The sequence below is a fragment of the Malus domestica genome, chromosome 15 (assembly GCF_042453785.1).
Source record: "Malus domestica chromosome 15, GDT2T_hap1".
Taxonomy (NCBI): domain Eukaryota; kingdom Viridiplantae; phylum Streptophyta; class Magnoliopsida; order Rosales; family Rosaceae; genus Malus; species Malus domestica.
Genome location: NC_091675.1, coordinates 36460362 through 36486306, shown reverse-complemented (window position 1 = coordinate 36486306; position 25945 = coordinate 36460362). Strand labels below are relative to the sequence as shown.

The 25945-nt window shown below is 38.1% G+C and overlaps 2 protein-coding genes and 1 long non-coding RNA gene across 4 annotated transcripts; 2 read left to right on the top strand and 1 right to left on the bottom strand.

Annotated features, from left to right (window-relative positions):
- Positions 1 to 4148: 4148 nt before the first annotated feature.
- LOC139192201 (uncharacterized) lies at positions 4149 to 4889 on the top strand. The gene is made up of 2 exons (XR_011576146.1): positions 4149 to 4610; positions 4699 to 4889. It is a non-coding gene; the product is annotated as an uncharacterized lncRNA (long non-coding RNA).
- An 818-nt stretch (positions 4890 to 5707) lies between these two features.
- On the top strand, positions 5708 to 6759 carry LOC103417346 (uncharacterized). Of its 2 annotated transcripts, none has more exons than XM_008355541.4 (2): positions 5708 to 6105; positions 6353 to 6759. In XM_008355541.4, the coding sequence occupies exons 1-2, from the start codon at positions 5834 to 5836 to the stop codon at positions 6582 to 6584; spliced, it is 504 nt and encodes a 167-aa protein (XP_008353763.3). In that variant the 5' UTR covers positions 5708 to 5833; the 3' UTR covers positions 6585 to 6759. The 2 variants fall into 2 exon arrangements, with proteins under 2 accessions (XP_008353763.3, XP_008353762.3); XM_008355540.4 differs by having other exon boundaries at positions 6347 to 6759.
- A 462-nt stretch (positions 6760 to 7221) lies between these two features.
- Positions 7222 to 8992, bottom strand: LOC103417347 (uncharacterized protein At5g64816). The gene is made up of 2 exons (XM_008355542.4): positions 8852 to 8992; positions 7222 to 7787 (listed from the first exon to the last, which is right to left on the bottom strand). The coding sequence occupies exon 2, from the start codon at positions 7749 to 7751 to the stop codon at positions 7377 to 7379; it is 375 nt and encodes a 124-aa protein (XP_008353764.3). The 5' UTR covers positions 7752 to 7787; positions 8852 to 8992; the 3' UTR covers positions 7222 to 7376.
- Between the last annotated feature and the right edge of the window lie 16953 nt (positions 8993 to 25945).

The window sequence follows — 25945 nt, the reverse complement described above, 5'->3', positions numbered from 1 at the left end:
TTTTGTAACTTACACTCTAGAGAAAAAAAAACTAATGATGTCATCTTTTACACGTATTAACTTTTGTCCCACATTGAAATGTTTAAAAAGTGTTATCTCAGTATAAAGTTAAGTAATAAGAGTATACTCTTTGTGTAATTTGTCCAATAAATAAATGCATTTAAAACATGGCTAACCGTTTAACTTATTTTGATTTGGTGGTGTTTTGTCCTTGTACATTAAAGACTGCACCTAGCTTGAAGCCTATACTGGGACTTCTTTTGAAGTTTAAAGTGTTTGCATTGCCTCACGTCCCTCTCTTATAATTGCCTAAATTTCTGCTATTTGATTGGTTGAGAAGAGAAAGAAGATGTTATAATAATCTTATCAAAATTTACATATGTTGAGTAATGGTTGGTACTTCTCTCTATATATTAACTATTTCCACAAAATATGAGGAGTTGAGGACATTAGTTGCTTCCCCATAGCTTTGTTCACAACATGAGGAGGACATAATTGGGTTATGAAAGAATAAATTGAAAATAAAATCGAAGAAATAAATAAGGAAGCTTTATATATCGAGATGAAACATTTTGCAATATTTCAAGGAAATCCACTGGTTTTTAAACATGTCAAGGAGAGACAAAAACATAAAAACAACTAAAGCTTAGCCCAAAAACATGGTAAGAATGTTTTAAAATACCAGCCATACCCCTAATGCTTTAGGGCTGTAATATAACCCAACCCTCACTACTCTAACAAAATTAATATGTCCCATAAACTCAATACATCCTCGACTATTTCTGCAGAAATTTTGAAACTATATGTAGAATCTGTTTGTATCCTTTATTACTAGAATCAATTCAACCTGTCTTCGACCATTTTTGCATAATCGATTCAATCAGTCATCGACTGTTTTTTTAGAATCAGTTCAACCCCTTATCGATCATTTTTGCAACATCAATTCAACTTGTCCTTAATCATTTTTGAAATATCAATTCAACCCGTCCTCGATCATTTTTCTATAATCGGTTCAATCAGTCATCAACTATTTTTGCAGAATCAATTTAGCTCATCCTCGACATTTTTGTAGAATCAATTCAACCCGTCATCGACTATTTTTACAGAATCAGTTCAACTGCGCTGACGTATGCTACTTCAAGGTCAAGGACTTGGTCGAGAAGTTTGCCATGCTTCAGTTTGGTGTTTGCCCATTTTGTTGGCTCCTTTAAGGGCTTCTTGATTGCTCGTACATATGTGCCTTTTTTCTTTATAGTTTTTTGTATATGCTCTGTTGGCTGCCAATAAAGTGAGGAAGAAAGTAAAGTACAAAATTTTTAGAATTTGCACCCACAACACGACCCAAACGTCGAATCAATGAAAAAAAAGAAAGAAATCGGAACAAAATTGAACTGGATCTGAGAGCCTTCTCGCTGATTTCCAATCTTTTAAGCTAGGCAACAACTTCACCTTCGACCTAATATTTCTTGAAGAGAGAAAGGGAGAGAAAGATGTAACAAATAAAGTGATGGAATTGTGAAAAGACTTTACCACTGTGAAGGGTATTTTTGTAACTTACACTCTATAGAAAAAAACTAATGATGTCATCTATTACATGTATTAACTTTTACCCCACCTTGAAATGTTTAGAAGGTGTTATCTCAATATAAAATGAAGTATGAAAAGTATACTCTATGTGCAATTTTTTCAATAAATAAATGCATTTAAAACATGGCTAACCCTTTAACTTATTTTGGTTTGGTGGTGTTTCGTCCTTGTACATTAAAGACTACACCTAGCTTGAAGCCTATACGAAGACTTCTTTTGGAGTTTAAAGTGTTCGTACCTCATGTCCCTCTTTGATAATTGTCTAAACTTCTGCAATTTGATTGGCTGAGAAGAGAAAGAAGATATTCTAATAATATTTTCAAAATTTATATATGTTGAGTAGTGGTTGGTTCTTCTCTCTATATATTAACTATTTCCACCAAATGTCAGGAGTTGAGGACATTAGTTGCTTCCCCATAGTTTTCTTCCCAACATGATGAGGATATTAGTTGGCAATAATAAATATGAAAATAAATGAAAGAAACTAACCTAGGTTACGAAAGAATAAATTGAAAGTAAAATCAAAGAAATAAATAAGGGAGTTTATATATCGAGACAAAAACTTTTACTATATTTCAAGGAACTCCACTAGTTTTTAAACATGTCAATGAGAGACAGAAATATAAAAACAACAAAAGCCCAGCCCAAAAACATGGAAATAATGTTTTAAAATACTTGACATACCCCTAAAGTTTTAGGCTGTTAATATAACTTAACCCTCACAACTCCAACAAAATTAATATGTGCCATAAGCTCAACTCATCCTCGATTTTTGCATAATCAGTTTTGAAACTATATGTAGAATCAGTTTGTATCCTTTATTACTAGAATCAATTAAACCCATCATCAACTATTTATGCAGAATTGGTTCAATCTGTCATCTAACATTTAATCTAACAAAATCTATCGTATGATATTTTTGCAGAATCAGTTCAACCTGTCATCGACAATTTTTGCAGCATCAGTTCAATCCCTCCTCGACTATTTTTGCATAATCGATCCAATCAGTCATCGATTAATTTTGCAGAATCAATTCAACTCTTCCTCAACCTTTTTTGCAAAATTGGTTCAACCAGTCCTCAACCATTTTTGCATAATCAATTTAATCCGTCTTCTACCATTTTTTCTTAATTAGTTCAACCCGTCCTTGACTATTTTTGCTGAACCAATTCAACCCGTCTTCAACTATTTTTGTAGAATTAGTTTAATATGTCTTCAACCATTTTTGCAAAATTAGTTCAACCCTTCTTGATTGCTCATACATATGTGCCTTTTTCCTTTCTGGTTTTTGTATGTGCATTGTTTAGCTGCCTAGAAAGTGAGGAAGAATGTAAAGTACAAAAATTAAGAATTTGCACGTGCAACACGGTCCAGACATCGAATCAATGAATAAAGAGAGAAATCAGAATGAAATTGAATTGGATATGAAGGGCTTCTTGCCGATTCTCAATCTTTCAAGCTCAGCTCCAACTTCACATTCGGTCTAATATTTCTTGAACAGAGAAAGCGAAAGAAAGGAGTAACAAATGAAGTGATGGAATTGTGAAACGACTTTACCACCATAAAGGGTATTTCTATTACTTACACTTTAGAGAAAAAAGAAAAACTAATGATTTCATCTTTTACATGTATTAACTTTTGTCCCACCTTGAAATATTTAAAAAGTGTTATCTCAATATAAAATTAAGTATTAAAAGTAGGGAAATGTTATTGGTACTCCCAAAATCTCATTCTACAATCATCACAAGTGTATTTTTCTTTCCTAATATAGAAAGTTGGGAGTGTAGAATGAGATTTTTTGAGTGCTTGTAGTGTCTATAAATGTGGGATAAGACAATATTATAAAATGCGGATGTAACACAAATAAATAAATTAAAATATTGATGCGGGTGGAATGCATATAAATAAATAAAAATATTGTCACTTGATCCAACGACCTTGAAGACCTTGATTACTTCTGGCGTCTTTTCCATGTACATCGCAAAACGCTTTCGTAATTTTACTCCACATTTCTCGCTTATCCATCTCATTACCTGTAATCAGGTCATGAGTAGTGTGAACCCAACATTCACACAAAGTAAGATCTTCAATGAGCTTCCACGTAGTCATTTTTCTCTCAAAGTGTAGAAAATGTTGAAATGTAGAAAGTGTAGAAAATATTGAAATATGGTGTAAGGTGGAAGATGAGGGTTAGGCATTTATAGAAAAAAAAAATTAAAATTTTTCTGTATTTTTTAACAATTTTTAAATATTTTTTTTATAAATTTTAATTTAGTTAATTAATTTAGACCGTTGGATTTGAAAAATATTCAAATCCAACAGCCTATAAGTTGACATGTGGCCAACAGTCATAATTTTGACTGTTGTGCCTTTTTTTTATAAATTTTTGGGGGAAAAACGTGGACCATTGATCTGTGATCGGACGGTCCAAATCAAAATTCAAATTCAATTTTTTTTACCGTTGGAAATCCAATTGTCCAGAAAACTAGCCGTTGGAAATCCAATGGCTCAGGACTGGCCATCAGTGGCGAAGCCACGTGAGGGCGAGGAGTGGCGGCCGCCACTCCCCTCGCCGGGAAACACCACTGGAGAGTTGGGTTCGCCATTCCCCTAGCCGGAAAACCCACTGGTTCATCTCCTCTGTTTGCTAGGCGATCTGTTCTGCTACGCGCAGCAGCAGCAGATTGCTATTTTTTTTTTTAAATCCAGGCCGTGGGAAGGACGGAAACCTCTCGGAGGCTCTGACCTTTTTCAAGTACACTTTCACGATGCAGTTTCCAGCTCACAGCAAGGGAAGGACGCCATGGGAGCCTTTTTACAGGCCTGCGGGCGCCAGAATGAAGTCGAAACCGGACGCAAAGTCCACAACTTGGTCTCTGCGCTGACCGTTTTCAGCTGTGATTTTGTTCTCACACACGCATCATTACCATGTATGCAATGTGCGGTTCTCCTTTGGATTCCCGCTCAGTTTTCGACGGGCTGAAGAGGAAGAACTTGTTCCAGTGGAATGCGCTTGTTAGTGGGTATGCAAGAAACGAGCTTTTTGTTGATGCCATTGATGTGTTTGTGGATTTGGTCAATAGATGGGACTGATTTCGGATGTGTTTATAGGCAATGCGTTGATTGCAATGTATGGGAAATGCGGGTCGGTTGAGGATGCAGCTAAAGTGTTCGAGATAATGCCTGACAAGAATTGTAATTTGTTTGAATTGTAATTTGCTTTTATTGATAATAAACCATTATGCAACGTTTTTATAACATGAAATATCGTCGGCAATAATTGTAATTTGTTTGTATTGATTAATAATGGAAGATATTACTATATTAAAAAATTTAATTGTTGCCATTTTTCTTTAACTTTGTATTCTTTTAAGTTCGCCCCTTCTCCCAAAAAATTCTGGCTTCGCCACTGCCGACCATGTGGCCTCCCTATTGGTGCGCTGAGTGCGCTTGCGCAAGCGGGCCTTGGCTTTAGATTCTTGTCGGAGATGTGCGCTCAATCACACGTGCTTCCCATGGGCCTGGCGCAAAAAAAAAAAAAAAAAAAAAAATTGAAGCGGCCCTGACACCACTCTTGTGTCAGATGAGCCGGTCAACAGGTCTGTCGATTTTGGGCCAGCCAGTGGCCTGGCTTAGGCTGGGTGCCAGCCTATTAGGCTGGGGTGGAGCAGAAATGAGGGAGGCCGGTCCATTTTTTGGACTGGGTGCCGGGGTATCAAGCCCTAGTGAAACTGCTCTTAGCTTCCACTAGTCTGACCGGTCGTTGGCCTATCACTTTTCAAATCTCATCGTTTGGTTTTGAAAATCTTTTCTAACACCAAAGTAGGTATATGTTCAAGAATCCAAATTCAACCTCGGGTGAATAGAGAGGAGCACATACGTTCTAGCTAATATGCACATGTTTGCAGTTCCAAGTTTCATATGATATTTATTATTATATTTCAGTTATTATATTGGGACTCAGATCAGAATAACATGCTATAGATCCAGAAGATTAGTTATAAATTTGTAGCTGACATTCTTTCACAAAGTCAATAAAAATTACAAGCCATAAATTACTAATGCCAAATTACTGTCATATTATTACATGTCAGCCATGATTGACAAGTTCAAATGTGGAATCCTACAAGCAAGAAGCTAACCCCACGTTAGCGTACATGTATCAGCTACAAGCCTAGAAAATGTTCAAATCTCAAACAGCCCAATTGAGCTCCTATTTTAATTGCATTCTTCCAGTTTTGGTGGCATGGACAGATTCAGCAGAAGAACAGCACTCTTTCTTTTCTGGTTCATCATCGTCTCGCTTCAGATTCCGAAAACAATCGGGGAAGCGCAACCAGAGGTCGAAAAGAATGAGGAAGCAGATCAGCCAACTGCTTTTGGAAGAACAATGCAAGACACAATGTCTATGCTCTATGATACAATCTCTGTCCTGCAAAAGTCTCACCAAAATGCATGGGACAAAGTTAAAACCATCATAAACGACATGCAGTTGCAATTTTCCCCTCCAAATTTAGAGTAAGTCTATTGATTTATAATCTTCAATGGTTCAATCATATTATTATCCAATCTTCTCAAGCATAGCCTGTTTTCGTTTGCTTGAAACTGTTGACAAAATGAGGGATTTCAGACGATTCTCGAAAAGTTTTGTACAAGTTGATATTTTTCAATATAATGTTGAAAGAGGTTCCAAGTCTTGTTTTGATCCAAACAAAAGAAAGAAAAGAAAGAAAGGGGTTTGTGAAGGTGTTTTTATCAGTTTCAGGGGCGGAGACGAGGCAAATGCAAAGGGCAGCGAAGGCGATGATCAAGGGATGGGAGGAAAAGTGAAAGAGGCAGCACAGAAGAGTTTTGAAACAAGCAAACATACGGTGGAGGAATCGGCTAAATCCGCAGGCGAAGCTGTGGGAGGGACGGTGCATAAGACAGCAGAAAAGGTAAAGGAGACGGTGGCTTCTCCGCACGAAGAGACTCCTGCTGCGCATGCAGAGCTTTGATAATCTTCTTTGTTTAATGCTTAAATTAGTCAAGGCGTTTTTGGCTTAAACATTTCTTTCATTCGTTGTAAACTTGTATCAATCTGCATTGATTCGGTTTTATGCTTAAGCAATGATCTCATGGGAAGCTATTCAATCCATCGATGAATAATAACCTTGTTTCACTTTTTTGTTATATCGAAAGAGATTTGTCCATCCTTAACAAATGCAGAAGCAGGCAATGCGGAATTTTGGACGTCCGCGAGGAAATATCACAGAAAAGTGAAACAATGTTATTATTCATATCTTCAATTGAGAAGTTATCCCGATTACATCCCCACAGAATAACAATTTCATAGGTTCCATCAACCGTATGAAAATTAAAAAGAAAAAAAAAAAAAAAAAGAAATTCAGGGATACGACACTCACCGTCATCTGAATGGTTGGGGTACCTGAGATCCAGTTACACCTGCTTTAGCTGTCCACTATGGCTACTCAAGCATAATAACAAGCAACACATGACAGCTTCGCCGAGTACCTCAATCTACATCAGTTGCAAGCTTAAACTCAAGAACACGCCTATATACGTTGAACAGAGAAGGACATAACAAGGTAATTCGAAAAGCCAACAAACAAGCTTGAGCAATAAAGAAAAAAATTTAATCCAACGGTTGTGAGCTTAAAACTGATACCAAGTCAATGTCAGTCACATTCTGTGAGCTTAAAACTGAGCTTAAAACCTCAGAAAATTGTAGTAACCGACGCTATGATAATTCAACTTGTAATACACATTTCCTTTTTAGATTGAAGCTACTAAGAACTGGAAGAAGAGAGTTTAAGACATTCACTCTGGCATCTCCGAAGGCAGATGTCATTCCAGTTAGGTACTTGATGTTGGTTTACGCAAACAGTGCGTGCACATGCATCAGCACAAGCATCCAGCTCAGATACACCGCACACGGTAACACAGCTATCAGGAATTGGATCCTTTGAAAATGCACCTACCTTTTTCAGCATTCTCTTTGATGTACATACCCTTTCACAGACAAAGATCTCATCAGAACTCTTCTCCCTCCCCCTAGCACTCATTAATCTCTGTTCTTCAGCACGCCTTTTCTTCACTCGAAATGCTTGTCCTGCAACCACTGCAGGGATAGCTGCTAACAGGGACCACCACACTTCCACCATCACCACCAATGCAAAGTCAATCTCTTCTTTAGCAGTCTTTAACAGAAATACGAAATGCAAAGAACTTAGTTACTCATTTAGTCATTGTTAGATTGTAAGCATATGCATTCTTTATAAAATTCTAAACGTCATTTTGGCCTAACCGAAACCAATATGTAACTGAAGTCAAGAAATTGAGTACATGGTAAAAGAATCCTTGAGTTACATACATGTAAAAATACAATACCGCAGTTTTCAGTAAAGACAAATTTTGCCCCGAAAGAAGGGAGCAAGAAAACTGCAAACAGAAGTTCAATATAACCATTGCGATGTCAACAGGAAATGCGATAAGGAATCCAATTTACTGGTTAATCTCAACACAACTGCCAAGTGCCAACCATCAGACAGAAAGGTACAAGGGGGGTGATTTTCACACAACTCTCCTTATTTTTGGCTATCAAATCGAATAAATCAAACGGAAACAACAAACATGATTAAACAGGAATGTGTGCGAGACTAAAAATGGTTGTGCTTATCATTTCCCTAGGAATCATTACTCGGTTTAACTATATTTCTTCCCTCTATTTTAGCTTGGATTTAGTTTTTACTGCAAAATCGGATTATCCAACAATGGAACATTCCAACAACAACAACGAAAACAACGATTAAACCAAAGAATTGCCCAAAGTAACCCCACACAGAGAGAAGCTAACCAAATTCACGCACTCACACAAACGTTTCTGAGGTTTTAAACCCAGAACCCTAATATTATCCATGGGATAAAGCAGTGCAATTCCATCTCCATAGCAGATGTTTTTCCTTTACCAATCCACCACACCAATTAACAAGTATCAAACAAATAAATGAAAAGAAATAAAAACTCCCAGAGAGCCAGAGGGACATATTTTCTTGCCACATTTTAAGCAGAGCAAACATATCTTATCAGAAAAACCATAAGAGTGATGAAAATTATTCCAAATAATTGAGAATTACATGGGAAGTTGTAATATGAATTCAAAACAACCCTAGAAAATTCTAATTGTTCAAACTTGTAGGGAATATTTTTTGTTGGGTTTTAAGTTTTAGGGTTTAGAAGACGGTTCTGGGTTCGGGAAGCATACCTGATGATATTCGACGAGGTGTCTGCTCTTCCGGCTTCAAAGTTTGAGAGAGAGAAAGATAGTATGAAAGTAATGGGCTGGCTAATTGAGTTGGGGGTTGTGATTTTCACACACCCTTAACTACTTTTTCCAAATCTCTTCCTAATTTTTAGTACTAAATTGGTATCTTATTATTTAATCTTTCATATATACCCCTATCTATTTAATCTTTCATTAATTACCATAAAAAAGTAAGAAGGGTATATATGGAAGATTAAATAGTAGGATACCAATTAACTATTAAAAAATAGGGAGGGGTGTGGGAAAAGTAGTTAAGGGTGTGTGAAAATCACAACCCTTGAGTTGGTAACTCGCCGGATCCTCTTTTGATAGTATCGAGGAGATTTTCAAATTATATTCGTTCGTCGTACATTATGCGTTTAGAAATTATCATAATTTTTTATTTAAAATTGAATATAAACAATACCTGACAAAAATTGGTTGCACAATGGATGATGAACGGATGCTGTGGATGCAAATTTTCGTCATCTTCAGTCTTGACAAAAATGCACCTGCAAAACAATCAACACCTTTGATCAGAGACCTAAGCCTTACACGCCCACGAGGTGGGGGGTGGGGGGAGGTTAGGTCAACGGATCAGAGACCTAAGCCTCACATGCCCACGATGTGGGGGGTTAGGTCAATGGATCTCCAATGCTTAAGTTAGTTTCTTTGAGAGAGTAAAGTGTTTAGGCTTTTTAGGGTTGCAAAAAGCTCTCTGAAAATGGTAGAATATGGGGTATTTATAGGGCTAGGGCCGACCACATAGGGTTTAATGGAGAAAATATTCTCTAAATATTCCCAAGATATTTAAAAGGAGATAATATCTTGAGATAATAGGTAATAATCCTTAATTGATTTAAATTAGTATTACTTACTTGACTAGAGTCAATATTTAATTATGAATGTATTAAAGATGAGATTTGGATAATTAATCCTTATCTTTAATTCCTTGCCATGGGTAGGTGAGCTGTGGGTAGTTGTATTCAGCTGCTGGGTCCTTCAGGGAGGTGAGCTGCATGTGGGAGAATATGAGAAGCCTGTCCATTTATTGAGGGCAATCTTGTCATTATTGAATAAAAGTCCACATGTCGTCTTTAGAATTTTTGGAATTATTTTTGGCTCCACAAATGCCCCCACACTTACTGTGCTGCTTGCATGGAAAAGGTAATAGGTGTAGAAATCCTAAGCTGCTTGGGCTTGCAGAGTTGTTTCTCAATTTGAACTTGATCTTTTTTCTTGATTTGGAGATAGACTTCTTCTAGGAAAAGGAAAATAGTTGTTCCCAATACCTATTTAACTTTGCCTTAAGCAGGGGATTAAATAAATTTGGAGAACAATCATTATTCCAACAAGAAAGAGAAGCCAGAGGATATTTTTTCTTCCCCCTCCCCTAGTGTTCTTCTTTTCTTGCCTTTGCGAAGAGTCGTTTCTCGTTGTTGTTCTTCTTCTTCGTGCTGCTCCAAGGTAAGAAAAATTTGAATTTTTTCTTTTTCTTGAATTTTTGGGAGCCTTGGGGCTTGAAAGATTGGCTTGGATGATGCCAAGGATGCATGAATGGCTTGGCAGGGAGGCCACAGGCTGCAGGTGGTGCGGCAAGGGTGTTGGCTGGTGTGTTGGTGACACATGGCATGGATGCTGTGAGTTGCTTTGCAAAAAAACAACATAGTGATGCGGCATGAGGTGAGCTGGTGCGTTGGGCTCAAGCTTGCTGAAGGTTGGAGAGAAGGAGAGGTCGGCTTGGGCTGGTCCTCTTGCTGATGCATGCAGCTTAGGCCGTGATAGAAGCATATTTATGCGACTGAGTTAGCTTGTTCTCATGCATTTATGTTGTTATTTCTTAGTTAATTATGTATTTTAAGCTATTTTCGTGTGTTTGTAGGTCCATAGGCCTTATGAAGCAATAAGATGCATTTTGGAGTAGTTTTGGGCTTGGAATGAATAGTACATGCATGGAGCAAGTTGGATGGACGAAATTGAAGACCAAAGAGGCTAGGAATGTGTTAAAGAGAAAGAAGAATTAATGTAAAAAGGACAAAGAGCTCAACCACAAAGGTGTGTCACTTCACCATTCGCCTTTCCATCATTGCCGTGCACCACCATTGCACTCCCTTTGGGTTCCTATGCTGTGCATCATCATCCATGTTCCCTCCATTGATTCATTTGTTGCATCATTCCACCTCCCTTTCCTTTCTCTACCATGTGCACAATCATTCATGTGCCATAGCTGCAACACCACTCCATTTTACCCCCATGCTTTGCATCATCACTTCACTTTCACCTTTGAATCATTTCAAACACCACTCATTGCACTCAATTGCTACAACATTCCTTGTTCCCTCTATCATTTCAGATTTCATGCATCATTACATTGAATTATTGCACTCAATTGCCACACCATTCCTTATTCCCTCCATTGCTACACCATTCCTTGTTCCCTCCCTCATTTCAGATTCATGCATCATTACATTGAATCATTGCACTCAATTGCTACACCATTCCTTGTTCCCTCCATCATTTCAGATTTTATGCATCATTGCACTCAATTGCTACACCACTCCATGTTCCCCTCCATTGCCATGCAATTCCTCTATAAAAGGAAGTGTGTGTAACATAAATTTAGTTCATACTTTGTTAGATCATTCACTCCCATTTCAACACAACCTTCATCCAAACACATCCATTCATCTTCACATCCATTCATCCATACAAACAAACCTTCAAACACTCACCAACATCTTGTGCGGTAGCAAAGGAAGGGAAGGAAAGTGCTTGGACGTGCTTGCTGTCCAACTTGGATCGTTGGAGCGTTTAGGTGTTTTCTTTCTTTTGTTTCTAATGTTTAAATTCATTTCCTTTCATTTTGTTGTAAATATGAATGGCTAAACCCCTCTTGGCTAGGGGTGATTTCAAAGCCATGACTATGTGTGCAATATAATTTGATAAATTCCAGTTATGAACTCTTGAATCGTAAATGCAATTGGCTCAACTATTTGATTGATAACTTATTTGTACTTGTTAATTAAGGGTCGACACTTAATTGGCATGCATAAATCCGTTGCTAGAATATAAGGAAGTTTCACATAATCGTTACAAACTTATATTCACATGTAGTGAAGGTCGCTTATAAACGATCGCGTTAAGTTCAATTCCTAGCATGAGTGACATGATGTCATAGTTGCAAGTGCTTTGTCAATGCTTATGATTTTCATTAGACGTAATGATCTTTGATTGTATCTCTATTATGATGTCATGTAGGGAACTTTTGAAGAATGTTTTGGGTTGTCGAATGATGTCATCCAATCCAATAAAACAAGGAAAATATGAGAGTGAACTAGTGATGTCACGGTTAATTTGGGGCATTGTCATTCATAATGCAATGAAGTAGTAACTGGAAATCGAGTTATTTGCATACATGTCATGTGTGGAGAAAAAGCCTCTAGCTATCCCATCCATCATCTTATTTCTCACATTTGTTTTACAATCTGTCTAGTTTTTCATACTTGTTTGTTTGTTTCCACTTCATCCAAATCAAAACCCCCCTTTTAGTTTCTTGTTTCAAAGTGTTTCAAATCTGTTTTAGTTTGTGTTTTTAAGTGTTTTGATTCAAGTAAAAGTCAATTTTCATCCAAAGTCATTCCTAGTGTCTAGTTTAAGTTTATTTGGTTGTTTTAAGCTGTTTTGAGTATTTTAAGTTTGCTTTGAGTCTTGTGAGTCTTGTTAAGTGTTTTTAAGTTTAGTTTTATGTTTTTGAGTCAGTTTAGTGGTTATTAGCAAGCCCTCCTAATCCCCGGTCTAGAACGATCCCTACTTATACTTGTACTACAATTGTCAAAAAAGGGTTAAATTTGTGTGTTAAGATAATTTTCGCATCAAGTTTTTGGCACCGTTGCTGGGGATTAGCAACTTTGCTAATCCCTTGTTATTTCTTTTTGTTTATTTTCATGTGTTTTTGTTCCTAGTTGCTGATTTTACTTGTTTTCTTATTTTAGGTGGTTTATGACTCAAAGTTCTCAACCTGTTCATAAGCACATCTTTGACTTTGACGACGATTTTGAACGAACTTTGAGATGAGCAAGGAATCAACAAGATCCCCAACCATCTCAACCTGCACCAGATCTTGAAGAAGACAAAGTAGAAGAGTAAGAGGAGGCCACGACAATGACTTTTGAAGAAGTCCAAGATATGGCAGTAGACAATCGAATAATCAATGAGCTTTCCGCTTCGGGATTGGACAATACTCTGCCTTTATGCATTCAATATCCAAGGGCAGCCCAAAACAAGACTGACGAGTTCGAATTAAAGTCCAGTTTATTGCATCATATTTCTAAGTTCCATGGGTTGTCCATGGAAGATCCTAATAAACATTTGAAGGAGTTCAAGGTTGTTTGTTCGAGCATGACCCATGTGAATTTTGATGGGAGCATTCTGAAAATGAAGGCTTTTCCATTTTCTCTCTTGGAAAAGGCTAAAGCTTGGTTGTACGAGCTAGCCCCCGGAATTGTCACATCATGGGAGAGTATGAAACGAGCATTTTTGGAGAAGTTTTTCCCAACTTCTCGAGTCATTCTACTACGTAAAAGGATTAGTGGCATTCAGCAAAACCAAGGTGAATCCTTTCCCACTTACTATGAGCGTTTTAAAACCCTTGTTGCTTCATGTCCACAGCACCAGATGAAGGAGGAGTTTCTTCTTCAATATTTCTACGAAGGGCTTCTACCAATTGAACACCAAATGTTAGATGCCTCAGCGGGAGGAGCTTTGGTGGACAAAACACCCATGGCTGCCAAGACCTTAATTGCTAACCGAGCATTGAATGCCCAACAATATGAAGGCGTTGGTCAAAGAGACAACCCACGACAGCAACAGTTAATGAGGTAAGTGCTATTTCCGAACTTCAAAATCAAATGGCTAATCTTACTACTCTTCTTTCACAGGTGGTTGAAAAACCAAAAGAACAAAGTGTAGCTGCTTGTGGCATGTGCTCAATGAATGGACATCTCACGGATAAGTGCCCTCAATTGATCGAGAACGGAGGGTGGGAATCTGCCAACGCCGTGGGTTTTGGGAGTCAAAACCAACCAAGGAATGATCCGTTCTTGAATACATACAATCCAGGTTGGAGAGATCATCTAAATCTCAAATGGAGGGAGCCCTAACAAACCCAACAACAAAGTGCATTCAGACAGCAACCTCCGGGTTTCTATCAAAGGCCGTATGCACCCGCACAACCCCAAACACAACTTGCCCAAAATAACTCAAGTTCGTCTTTTGATAATGCTCAAGTTATTTAGTTACTAACTACATTGGCGAAAGGGTCAGGAAAATCAAGCCAAAGATATGCACAATTACGCCAAGGAAGTGCAAAATCAAGCTCGAGAGGTGATTGAATTGAAAAGACAAATGGGACAAATGGCTGAGTTCATGGGGCAATTTAGTAGAGAACCAGGTAAGTTACCTAGTTCGACGGATGTGAATCCAAAGGGAGGCTTGAATCTGCCAAAGCCATCACCTTGCGAAGTGGAAAAGAAGCTGGATTTGATCCCAGCCCATCTAAATCCAATCAAGAGGAGGACGAAAAGATGCAATCTGAGGAGAAGGAACAAGGCTTGCCCTCGGCAAGGATTGAGCAATCTTTGCCACAGCCACCTACACACCCTAATTCAACCACCAAAGGTAAGTTGGGTTCAAATTCCATGACTTCTAATTCCATTCCAACCAATGCACCATTTCCTCACAAGTTTATGTAATCAAAGAAGGATGAGAGTGACAAAGACATCCTTGACACATTCAGGAAGGTGCAAGTCAACATTCCACTTCTAGATGCAATTAAACAAGTCCCCAAGTATGCTAAGTTCCTGAAAGAGCTGTGCACTACAAGGAAGAGGGCTTCGAACAAAGATGTGGTAAGGGTAAGTGATAATGTCTCAGCTGTGTTGCAACGAAAATTACCTTCTAAGTGCAAAGATCCAGGTAGTTTTACAATTCCTTGTGTTATAGGAAATACTCGCTTTAAATCTGCCATGTTAGATCTAGGTGCATCAATAAATGTCATGCCTTATTCAATATATGCATATATGAACTTGGGAGAATTAAAAAATGATGGAGTGATCATTTAACTGGCCGATAGATCTAATGCGTATCCAAAAGGTGTTTTGGAAGATGTTTTAGTGCAAGTGAATCACCTAGTCTTTCCGGTGGACTTCTACGTGCTTGAAATGGAAGACTCGAACCATTCCCCTCAATTACCAATATTACTTGGCCGACCATTCATGAAGACTGCCCGTACACAGATAGATGTATTCAAGGGAACATTGACCATGGAATTTGATGAGGAAGTTATTGATTTCAATATTTCTGATGCTATGAGATATCCTCATGATGGTCACTCTTGTTTCTCTATTGATGTGATTGACTCTTGGGCGCATGAATTCCTTGATGATTTGAGTGAGGATGCACCTGAAAAGACTCTCACGCAAAGCATTGGACTAAAAAACGAAGGGTTAACACTTAGGCATGCACACGGCAACAATAAGGAACATCTTGCCGTGCCTATTCAAGAAGAATTGGTGGAGATGGTTGCTGCCCTAGAGTCAAATCCAAGGCATATTGGTAAGTCTCCTAACCTAATTTCAATTCCCAATTCGACTAACAAGTTACTTCCTTCTGTAATCCAGCCCCCTTCCCTAGAGCTTAAACCATTGCCGATCCATTTGAAATATGTGTTTTTGGGAGAACAAGAGACGCTGCCCGTCATCATCTCTTCTTCACTCACTGCAGAAGAGGAGGACAAGTTGGTGAGGGTGCTTTGGGAATACAAAACTGCCATTGGGTGGACATTGGCCGATATCAAGGGAATTAGCCCTACCACTTGCATGCATCGGATACTCTTGGAAGAAGGAGCCAAACCATCTAGAGAAGCACAACGCCGGCTCAATCCACCCATGATGGACGTTGTGAAGAAGGAAATCATCAAGCTACTAGATTGTGGAGTGATTTACCCAATTTCTGATAGCCATTGGGTCTCGCCGGTCCAAGTTGTTCCTAAGAAGTCCGGAGTCACTGTGGTAAAAAATGAAGATAATGAGCTTGTGCCCACCCGAATCCAAACCGGATAGAGAGTTTGTATTGACTATTGGAAGCTCAACGCTACGACAAGAAAAGATCACTTCCCGCTGCCCTTTATTGATCAAATGCTGGAAAGGTTAGCCGGTCATTCATTTTATTGTTTTCTTGATAGCTATTCAGGTTATAATCAGATTGTGATAGCTCTCAATGACCAAGAAAAGACTACCTTCACATGTCCCTTTGGTACCTTTGCTTATCGACGCATGCCATTTGGGCTATGCAACGTACCAGCCACATTCCAAAGGTGTATGGTAAGTATTTTCTTAGAATTTGTGGAAAAGATCATGGAAGTGTTTATGGATGACTTTAGTGTTTTTGGTGACTCATTTGATGCATGCTTGAATAATCTTACTCTGATCTTACAACGATGCATCGAAACTAATCTTGTCTTGAATTGGGAAAAGTGCCATTTTATGGTAAAACAAGGTATAGTTTTGGGGCATATCATATCAGAAAAAGGGATTGAGGTTGATAAATCTAAAATAGATCTTGTACGTCACTTACCCTCTCCCACTTCGGTGAGGGAGGTTCGTTCTTTTCTTGGCCATGCAGGATTTTATAGGAGATTCATCAAGGATTTCTCAAAAAATCGCCCAACCCTTTTGCCGTTTACTCCAAAAGGAAGTAGCCTTCGAGTTCAACAAGGAGTGTGAGACCGCTTTCAAAACCCTCAAGGACATGTTTACTTCGGCCCCCATCATCATGCCACCAGATTGGAGCCTTCCATTTGAGCTAATGTGTGATGCATCTGATTATGCCATTGATGCTGTTTTAGGCCAAATGAGGAACAAACAGCCCCACGTCATCCATTACGCTTCCCGGACACTAAATGATGCTCAATTGTATTATTCTACCATTGAGAAAGAACTTCTTGCAGTTGTATTTGCTTTAGATAAATTTCGTTCATCCTTACTTGGCACTGAAGTGATTGTATATTCTGACCATGCAGCGTTGAAGTACCTCCTCACCAAGAAGGAGGCCAAACCAAGGCTGATTCGTTGGATGCTCTTACTTCAAGAGTTCAACATTGAAATAAGAGACAAAAAGGGGAGTGAAAATGTGATGGCTGACCACCTCAACCGTTTGGTGCATGAGGATGACTCCTTACCCATTCTAGAGACTTTCCCTGATGAGCAATTGCTGTCCCTAGAGGTAAGTGAGCCCTGGTATGCTGATTTGGTCAATTATTTGGTCACAAAACAAGTTCCTAGCACTCTAGATAAATACAAGCGTGATAAACTCAGAAATGATGCACAATTTTATGTGTGGGATGATCCATATTTGTGGAAGTATTGTCCTGACCAGATTATTCGTAGATGTGTGCACAATTCTGAGTTTAATTCAATTCTTGCATTTTGCAATAGTTATGCATGTGGGGGTCATTTTGGCACCCAAAGGACATCCTTTAAGGTTTTAGAGAGTGGTTTCTATTGGCCCACATTGTTTAAGGATGCTAGAACATTTTGTATAACTTGTGATAGATGCCAAAGAACAGGTACAATCAGTGCCAAAGACCAAATGCCGCAAACCCCTATCTTTAATGTGGAGATCTTTGATGTATGAGGTATGGATTTCATGGGACCCTTTCCGCCCTCATATGGTTTTACTTATATTTTGCTAGCCATTGATTATGTGTCGAAATGGGTGGAAGCCAAAGCCAATCATACTAACGATTCTAGAGTGGTGGCAGATTTTATCAAGGCTAACATCTTTTCAAGATTTGGCATGCCGAGGGTGTTCATAAGCGATGGAGGCTCCCACTTTTGCAATCACACCATTGAGGCGCTGTTTAAAAAGTACAATGTGAAGCATCGGGTTTCCACGCCATACCACCCTCAAACAAGTGGCCAAGCCGAAGTCTCGAATAGAAAAATCAAGCAAATCTTGGAGAAGACTGTTGGGCCAAACCGGAAGGATTGGAGCTTGCGTTTAGATGATGCACTGTGGGCATATCGCACTGCCTACAAAACACCTCTAGGGATGTCTCCATTTCGACTAATCTACGGCAAGCCGTGTCACCTACCTGTGGAACTGGAGCACAAAGCGCACTGGGTTGTGAAAACATTCAATTTGGACTTAGATGCTGCTGGAATGAATAGGAAGCTCCAAATGAATGAACTTGAGAAGATACGAAACGAAGCCTATGAGAATGCACGAATTTACAAGGAGAAAACAAAGGCGTTTCATGACAAAATGATTCGGGGAAAAACATTCTCAATTGGACAGAAAATGCTACTATTCAATTCCCGTATACGATTGTTCCCTGGTAAGTTACGGTCTAAGTGGATTGGGCCATTTGTTGTCACTAATGTTTTTCCCCATGGTGCAGTCCAAGTTAAAAGCTTAAGGAACGACGACGAATTCAAAGTGAACGGGCATCGCCTGAAGCTATACTATAAGAGTGATGTGGGGCAGATTGTGGAAGAAATCCCACTCAGTGCCGTGGGCCCTATCCAAGCTTAGAAGGAAGTTTTGTCTGGCTGCAAGACGTTAAAGCAAGCGCTTCTTGGTAGGCAACCCATGTTTTGCGTTCCTAAAAACCTTCCCTTTTCTGCAATTTTATTTTGCCATGATTATCATTTTTATTTGTTGCTTGTTTAATTGTTTTTGGTGTGGGTTTATTTCTGAAACATTGACAGATATGCAAGGTATTTTACATTAAAATTCGTTGAAAATGAACAGGAGGCAGAAAATACAAGAGGGAGCTTTCACAAAGGCTGTTTAGGAGAAGTCTCAGTAATCGGCGGAGCATCAGCAGTCAGCGGAGCCACAGAAGGAGGAGGTATCGGAGGTTGATCATTTGCAGCTTCACTACGCGGTACAGCCCCAGAAGACGAAGGCAAATGCTGTTGGAACAAACCCACAAACCTCTGATGATCAAGTAAAATCTGACCATCAGATTCCTGCATCTGGTCAATCTTCCTCTTCATGTTTGTAGCATAGTTATGTGCAAGCTTGTGCAATTGTTTATTCTCATGCTTGAGCCCTATAATCTCCTGTTTGAGACTCATCACTTCAGCCGCCAATGATTCAACTTGACGGGTTCGAGCAAATAGACGTTGGGCCATATTAAACACAGAACCCGCACACTGCACACTGAGAGCCAGAGAATCCTTAACAGCCAACTCATTAGACTGTTTGGAAAGTAGTCTGTTATCTTTGGGAGTGACAAGGTTCCGGGCCACCACTGCAGCTGTCATATCATTCTTCATCATCGAATCCCCAACGGTAAGAGGACCAGTAGGGGATATGAAGGATGGGCGCCATATGATGTTTGGAGAAGGCATGGATGCCTCTTCACTAAGGTTCAAGTCAAAATGACGGTCGGAGGGTGAAGGGAAATCTTTGAGATTCATGGATGGGATTTCTAAATGACTATCATGCATATACAAATCAAATTTAATATACGAAAGCAGCGGAAGCATTTATAACAAATTATCAAAGCTATAGTCATGCAAATCCCCTTCAAGGTTCATAGGTTTATATATAATGCATCAAATAAAATTTAAGAGAAAAGAACAAAGTGAAGGTTTAGTCTTATACCTCTTGATCTAGACTTGAGACCAAGGATGGACCACCTCCAAGCCCTTTGTTCCTTGAACTCCTTGAGCCTAGCTTCCCTCCTTGCCTCCTCCACTTTGATAGAATGAGTGCTCCTAGGTTCTCTTCAAGTTTCCAAAGTAGGAAACCTCTAAAGATCCTCACCCACTAGTGTAGTGAGAAGGATGAAGGAATAACCAAAGGGTGAAAGATATGTTAGTAAAATCACCCCAAGGTGGTCGGCCTTTGTGTAGTTCTTAGAGAGATATTCTTTTGCCTCTTTGTTGTTTTTAACCACACAAAAACCCTAATGAACAATATCTTATAAAGTTCCTTATATAGACAAAAGAAACCTAGTCAACAACTTGACTAAATATCTCACCCTTTGCACCAAAAGTGGCCGGCCTCTTTGTTGTTTGTTTGGGCTTTGGGCTTTCATTTATTTCAAGTCATCCAATGCTTGAATAAAAGCCCAATGGGTTTAGGCCCAATGGGCCCAATTAAACCCGAACGTTTCTTTAAGCCCAAAACGATCTTTATCGCTTTTATGATTTCTTTAGACTTTCTAAATTAATCACAACACTTAATTAATCCAATTAATTGTTTCCATCATCCATTAGTTACTCACTACAATAGTGTATCGATGAACAATCTTTTAGGTTCTAATTAGCAAGGCAGTGAGGTGATTGGCATCAATCCAATTGATTATATTTGATTCAATCACTTAGTGAATTAAAACTTCATTTTAATTCACCTTTCTTCTTTGACGACTACATTTAATCATCTAGAAGAACTCACAAGCTATGAGTGACATCTAACCATATGTCATAGCTACCCAAGCTAATGTAGAAGTTTATTCGGAGAACCTATTCAGTTGGAATTACAATGTAATTCGATCCTTCTCTAAAACAATACTCTCAATCACATTATTAGGGTATGGATATATTATGTCAAACCCCTAATGTGATTATTCCTTCTTATATGATTCAATTGAGTCGTATAGGAACGCTTTCCTATATTACGCTCGATACTTCGGCCGAAGATTCCCGAATCATATCTTAGAGTATTCTTCCTCTCTTATCGAGGATTAGAGATTCCTTGTTGCGCATACACTTGCCTTCATGACTAAGTGGCTTAACCCCAACTATGCCGTTGACATTCTGATAGAGTGACTTTTGACATAATCAAAGATCAAGTACTTAACCACAAGACAACGACGATGCCTCAGGTCAAAGGACTACTTACATTATTCCAACCATTAGAGTTACTTGCTTGACATGTGAGTAGACCTCCATGCAAGTACTCTCGTTCGATTGTGTTCAGTGAACTCATTCCCTTAATGAGCACCTACATACTTGTCTTAGTGTCACAACACGAATGGGATGAGACTTTCCATCCTTCCAATTGAAGCGGACACAGTATGTACCGGTCTACGCATTGTCAGTATCCCTCCGACAATCCAATGACCAGGAACCTTTTTGGACATTTTGTTATGTGAAGAAGGTCTCTGTAGTCTAACATCATTAGATTACTTCTTCAATCGATCCATTGTCCATGGATACACTATTTAGGACATATATCGTTTATTGAGATAGTCCTAATTAGTATCTTTGCCATTTGATGTATAAGAGTCATCCATACATCGATTCAATTGTCTTGAAAGGTTTCTTCCAAAGATTGACTTTCAGGACATATTTCCAACAGAGGGGCCAGACATTTTCAAAGGTGTTGAAGAAAGAAGAGGTCGGACAAATCGAGATCTTAGAAGTGCAATGAAGGGAGTTTCTATAAGCAGAAATTCAAGTGTGCTTAGAAACGAACTACTTATCCTCTATAAAAATCAGCACTCGATGGGATTTCAAAGATCGAAGAGGCAAGCTCAGAAATCGAAGAGGCTAATTCAAAAATCGAAGAGGCGCTAGCTTTCTCAAAAGCTGGGCTTGCTCAGAAACCACAGGCCATCCTCTATTCCAGATTTGTCCGCACTTGTCACATGCAACCTCTGCATTCGACGGAGCTCAGAAATCGAAGAGGCAAGCTCAGAAATTGGAGAGGCATTTGCTTTTCCAGACGTGTCAGCATCTGTCACATGCATACTCAGCTTGCGAAAATCACGAGCAATTTATCGAAGCGCCGATTTTAGATATCGAAGAGGCATTTGCTTTTCCAGATGTGTCAGCATCTGTCACATGCACACTCAGCCTTGTGGAAATTACGGGCAATCTGTCAAAGATTTCTGGTGACGTAGAAAGTATGTGAAGATTACTATTCAATAATCTAACGGTTGCCAACAAGAGTGAAAGAATAGTACCGGTTATTAATTCATATAAATGTCGACCATCACCCTCCATTGCAAGGCAGACATACATAACCCTTCTTCATTTGTAAGAATGCCTTCCCAACAAAGCCTATTGAGTCATTCAGTGTTCCTTATTCCCTGGGATACCTCTGCAAACAACCCATCAAAAGCAAAAGTATTTCATATCATGAAGGTTGAAAGCAAGAGTATCTCATTTCATGCTTTCTCCCTGTCCTTCTCCTTGTCGTTGTTTTTCACCTATGGGACAAGGAGAAAGAGAGCAATCAGCCAGCACTTGGTATCAATCTTCCGATCTGGAACCGACTGCCTGGAACCTCTTCCTGATTACTTACCTAGCCTTGCTCTCAAGTACTCATTTTCAACATCTTATGCTTCCTCAAGCTACCACATCTGCCTGGGGAACAGATAAAGGAAGTGAAAATGATACCTCGAAGCATGTGGAGACAATGTGCTAATTCATCCTCAGCTAGGGACAAGGAGAAAGAAAGCAAATGGTCGGCACCTGGAAAGATTGAAGAAAGAAACAGACCATCACCTCTACTGATGCGAAATATATAAGCACACAAATTAAACCCTCTTTTTGTCAATTGTAGTATAAGTATAAGTAGGGTATCGTTCTAGGCCGGGGATTAGGAGGGCTTGCTAAAACCTCTTAAAAACATAAAAACAAAGTTAAAAATATTAAACAAGACTCAAAGACACAAAACTAGGCTAAAAACTCTAATAATTCGAAACACACTTAAAATGACTCAAAATAATAAATACAATCAAAATAGACACTAGGAATTGAAATGGACGGAAATTGAATTAAAAGACTAAAAATAAAGAAAACTAACTAAATAATATAATTTAATAATGGATGGGTGTTTGGTTTTGATGAAAAGTAAATTAAACTTAATTAAATTACAGAATTGACAAAAACATAAAATTAAGGTAAAATGATAAATGACGGACTAGCTAGAGGGTTCTTCTCCACACATGACACATAAGCAACCTAAATTGATTTTCAGTTGTTCTTTCAATAAATTGTGAATCTCAACACTTCAGATTAACCGTGAACAGCACTTTTTTAATCTTCAAGTTTTCCTTAAGTTATTGAATTGGACGGGAAAACGCATACAACAATTCAAAACATTCTTCAAAAGTCCCCTACGTGAAAAGCACAATAGAGATACAATCAAAGATCATTAAACTTTGTGAAAACTATAAGCATTGACGAGTCATTCGTAACTATGAAAAGCATGATACTCTTGCCAAGAATTTACTTAACGTGATTGTGACTAGCAACCTTTACTACTTGTGAAAATAAGTTCATAACGATTAGGTGAAATTCACTTATATTCTAGCATCAAATTCATGCATGTAAATTAAGCGTGCACTCTCAACCAACATACACAAATAAGTTATCAATCAAGCAGTTAAGCAAATTAAATCACAACTCAGAAATCACAACTGAAGGTAATCAATTCATATTACAAATATATTCATGACTTTGAATTAACCTCTAGACAAAATAAATTTAATTACACATTATTTTCAAATTAAACCAGAAATTAAACATGAGTTTGAGAAAATATACAACCCTTTTATTTTTCTTCTGCTGCCGCAAGGCAGCTGTTCCTTTTCACTCAGTCTGCCTCTGACCTCTGTGCTCTCCTTCCTGCGTCTCTGCGAGCTGCCCAAAGGGCAGCTCCCTTCTCCCGCTCCAAGACCCCCTCACACCAATCTACTTCTCCTTCTTTTATTCTTTTCCGCCCTCTAACTTCCCTCTATCTCCTGACCTGCCCTTTCGTCCTCACAAACTTCTCCTTTTGCCAGCTGCCAAGGGCAGCTGTTATTATTCCATACCCCTGCTGTCTCCCCGTGTTCTGTCCCCCATGTTCTCTACTATTTTATTCTTTTGATCTCTGCACATGCCCTTCACGTTCCTTTCCGCCTTTTCTATTCTTTTATTCTTTCTTTTCTGCTGTCCTCCTGCCTTTCTTCTTATTTTATATTTTCTTTTCCTTGCTGGTTTCATGCTTTGCAAACATCATAATAATGAGAGGGACAAACATTGTTTATAAAATGTAAATTAGTATTATCATGTGACAATAAAAGGTAAATTTGCATAACAGATCCTATAAACACAAAAATAACGTAAATAGCTCAAAAATATAAGGAACTAACTAAGAAAAGACGAGTGAATTCGAAGTAAAAATATATATAAATATGATCCGATCAAATACCCCCACACTTAACTTTTGTTAGTCCTCGAGCAAAACAAAGAAAACAAGAACAAGAAGTAACAAGAAAAACATTAGCTTCCCTCTATGTGACCCTCATAGAAATTTATTTAAGAAAACAAATCATCAAGAACCGTAGCTAGCATCAAGGAACTAATCCAAGTTCATCTTCCTTATTCAAATATTAGCAGTAATCTTTGAATCATCCTTGAAGTGTAGTGTGTGAGATAGCCATGCTAATGCAATTTCAAGTTTTTATTCTTAAAATCATCATATGCAAACTAGTGACATTCTCACTGAATATTCACTCAATCACACATGTGTTTAGTTTTAATGTGTTTCGCTCAAAGAAACAAATGTGAAATTTCTACCATAAGCTTGCATAAAGATCACTTCTCCACAGTCATAATTGCAAAACTTAAATCAAGAGGACTTTTATTGGATGTAATGAGGCTTAGGGATAGGGTTATTGAAACGAAAGAATAGGAAAACACAAGTTCCAAGCTACATTTCAAGCAATTCTTTTCTTTAGATTTATAAGAACTCAAGCTCTCCAGCAATTCTTCTAGCACCTCCAACCATACTCTTAAACTGAACTTTAAAAACTTTTTATTTTCTTTTTATACAATCTTTCTTTTTTTTTTTTTTTTTTTTTTTTTTTTTTTTTTTTTTAATCACAAACATGAAATACGCCCACACTTATTCTTTTGCCAAACATCTTCACAGTACTTCACAAACGTTTCTCATAAGACAATTTCGCATTGCTCACTTGGAAAGGGTAAGGAAAAATGTTTCAGGTATAAGGGTAGACATATCTGGTGATAAGAAATAAAAGGCTCAACATACACGGCTCAAATTGGCAATCTAATGATATCATTTTTCTTTGGGAAACATGGTTATTTGGGCCATGGTGGTAAACCTAATGCCTCTATCATTTCCAAGTTCATGCAATCAATGACAAACATTTCGAAAGATCGTTACGCAAGTTCTAGAGATGTATCTCACATAAGTTCATCACACATGAAAGAATAGGAGTGTATGAAAAATGCACACTTTCAATAGGCTCAAAAACTCACATAGGATGTATATGGTCACTAAATTCACATATGAAGCTTTAAGTCATACTTTAGTTTCACATTAACAAGGCTATGTGCATTTGGTTTTTCAAAGATGGTCAAACATGTACAAAACTAACAAGAGAATTAGGAATTTCATAAAACACATGTTAACTAAGTTCTTGATAATCGTGATTCAAATTTGATCTAATTATATCATTGGGTCGGGAAACTAACAAAAATCTAATTCAAAACAATAAGGGAAACAAGACAATTTTTTTGGATTTTTAAATTTTCCGATTTTTTTTTTTTTTTAAGAAAACAAAAAGCAAAAACATAGAAACAATAGAAATTCTAGAGATTTCTACCCCCACACTTAAACTTGACATTGTCCCCAATGTCAGAAAACACTATAATGCAAATAAAAAATAAAATAAATAAATAATAAGAAACAAAATAAAACAATTGGACTGAAAACTTCCCTAATTTGCAGTAAAATCAAGCGATGACCCCCAAGCTAAAATTCTGCAATCAACTTCAAGGGTGGAAATAACCAAAAGTTCCTGCAAAGAAAAGGAAAAATTCAGTTAAGTACGCAAGAAAATTAATTAAAAAAAAAAAAATTGCAAACGAAAAATTGAAAATTACGATAAAAGATAATGAATAAAATTAATAAGTAATCATTGGTCGTGCTTGTTGACTTTCCACAGCTTTCCTCTTGAACAGGGTGACACTTAGCTTTTCACTTGCAAGTGATGATTTTATGATATTGTACGGCGAAGCTTTG

Excerpts from the sequence above, each read along its gene's own strand:
- LOC103417346 (XM_008355540.4), top strand. The coding sequence starts at position 5,834 with ATGGACAGATTCAGCAGAAGAACAGCACTCTTTCTTTTCTGGTTCATC. Across the intron at positions 6,106-6,346 it reads TTTTCCCCTCCAAATTTAGA|TTTCAGGGGCGGAGACGAGG; the intron begins GTAAGTCTATTG and ends TGTTTTTATCAG.
- LOC103417347 (XM_008355542.4), bottom strand. The coding sequence starts at position 7,751 with ATGGTGGAAGTGTGGTGGTCCCTGTTAGCAGCTATCCCTGCAGTGGTT.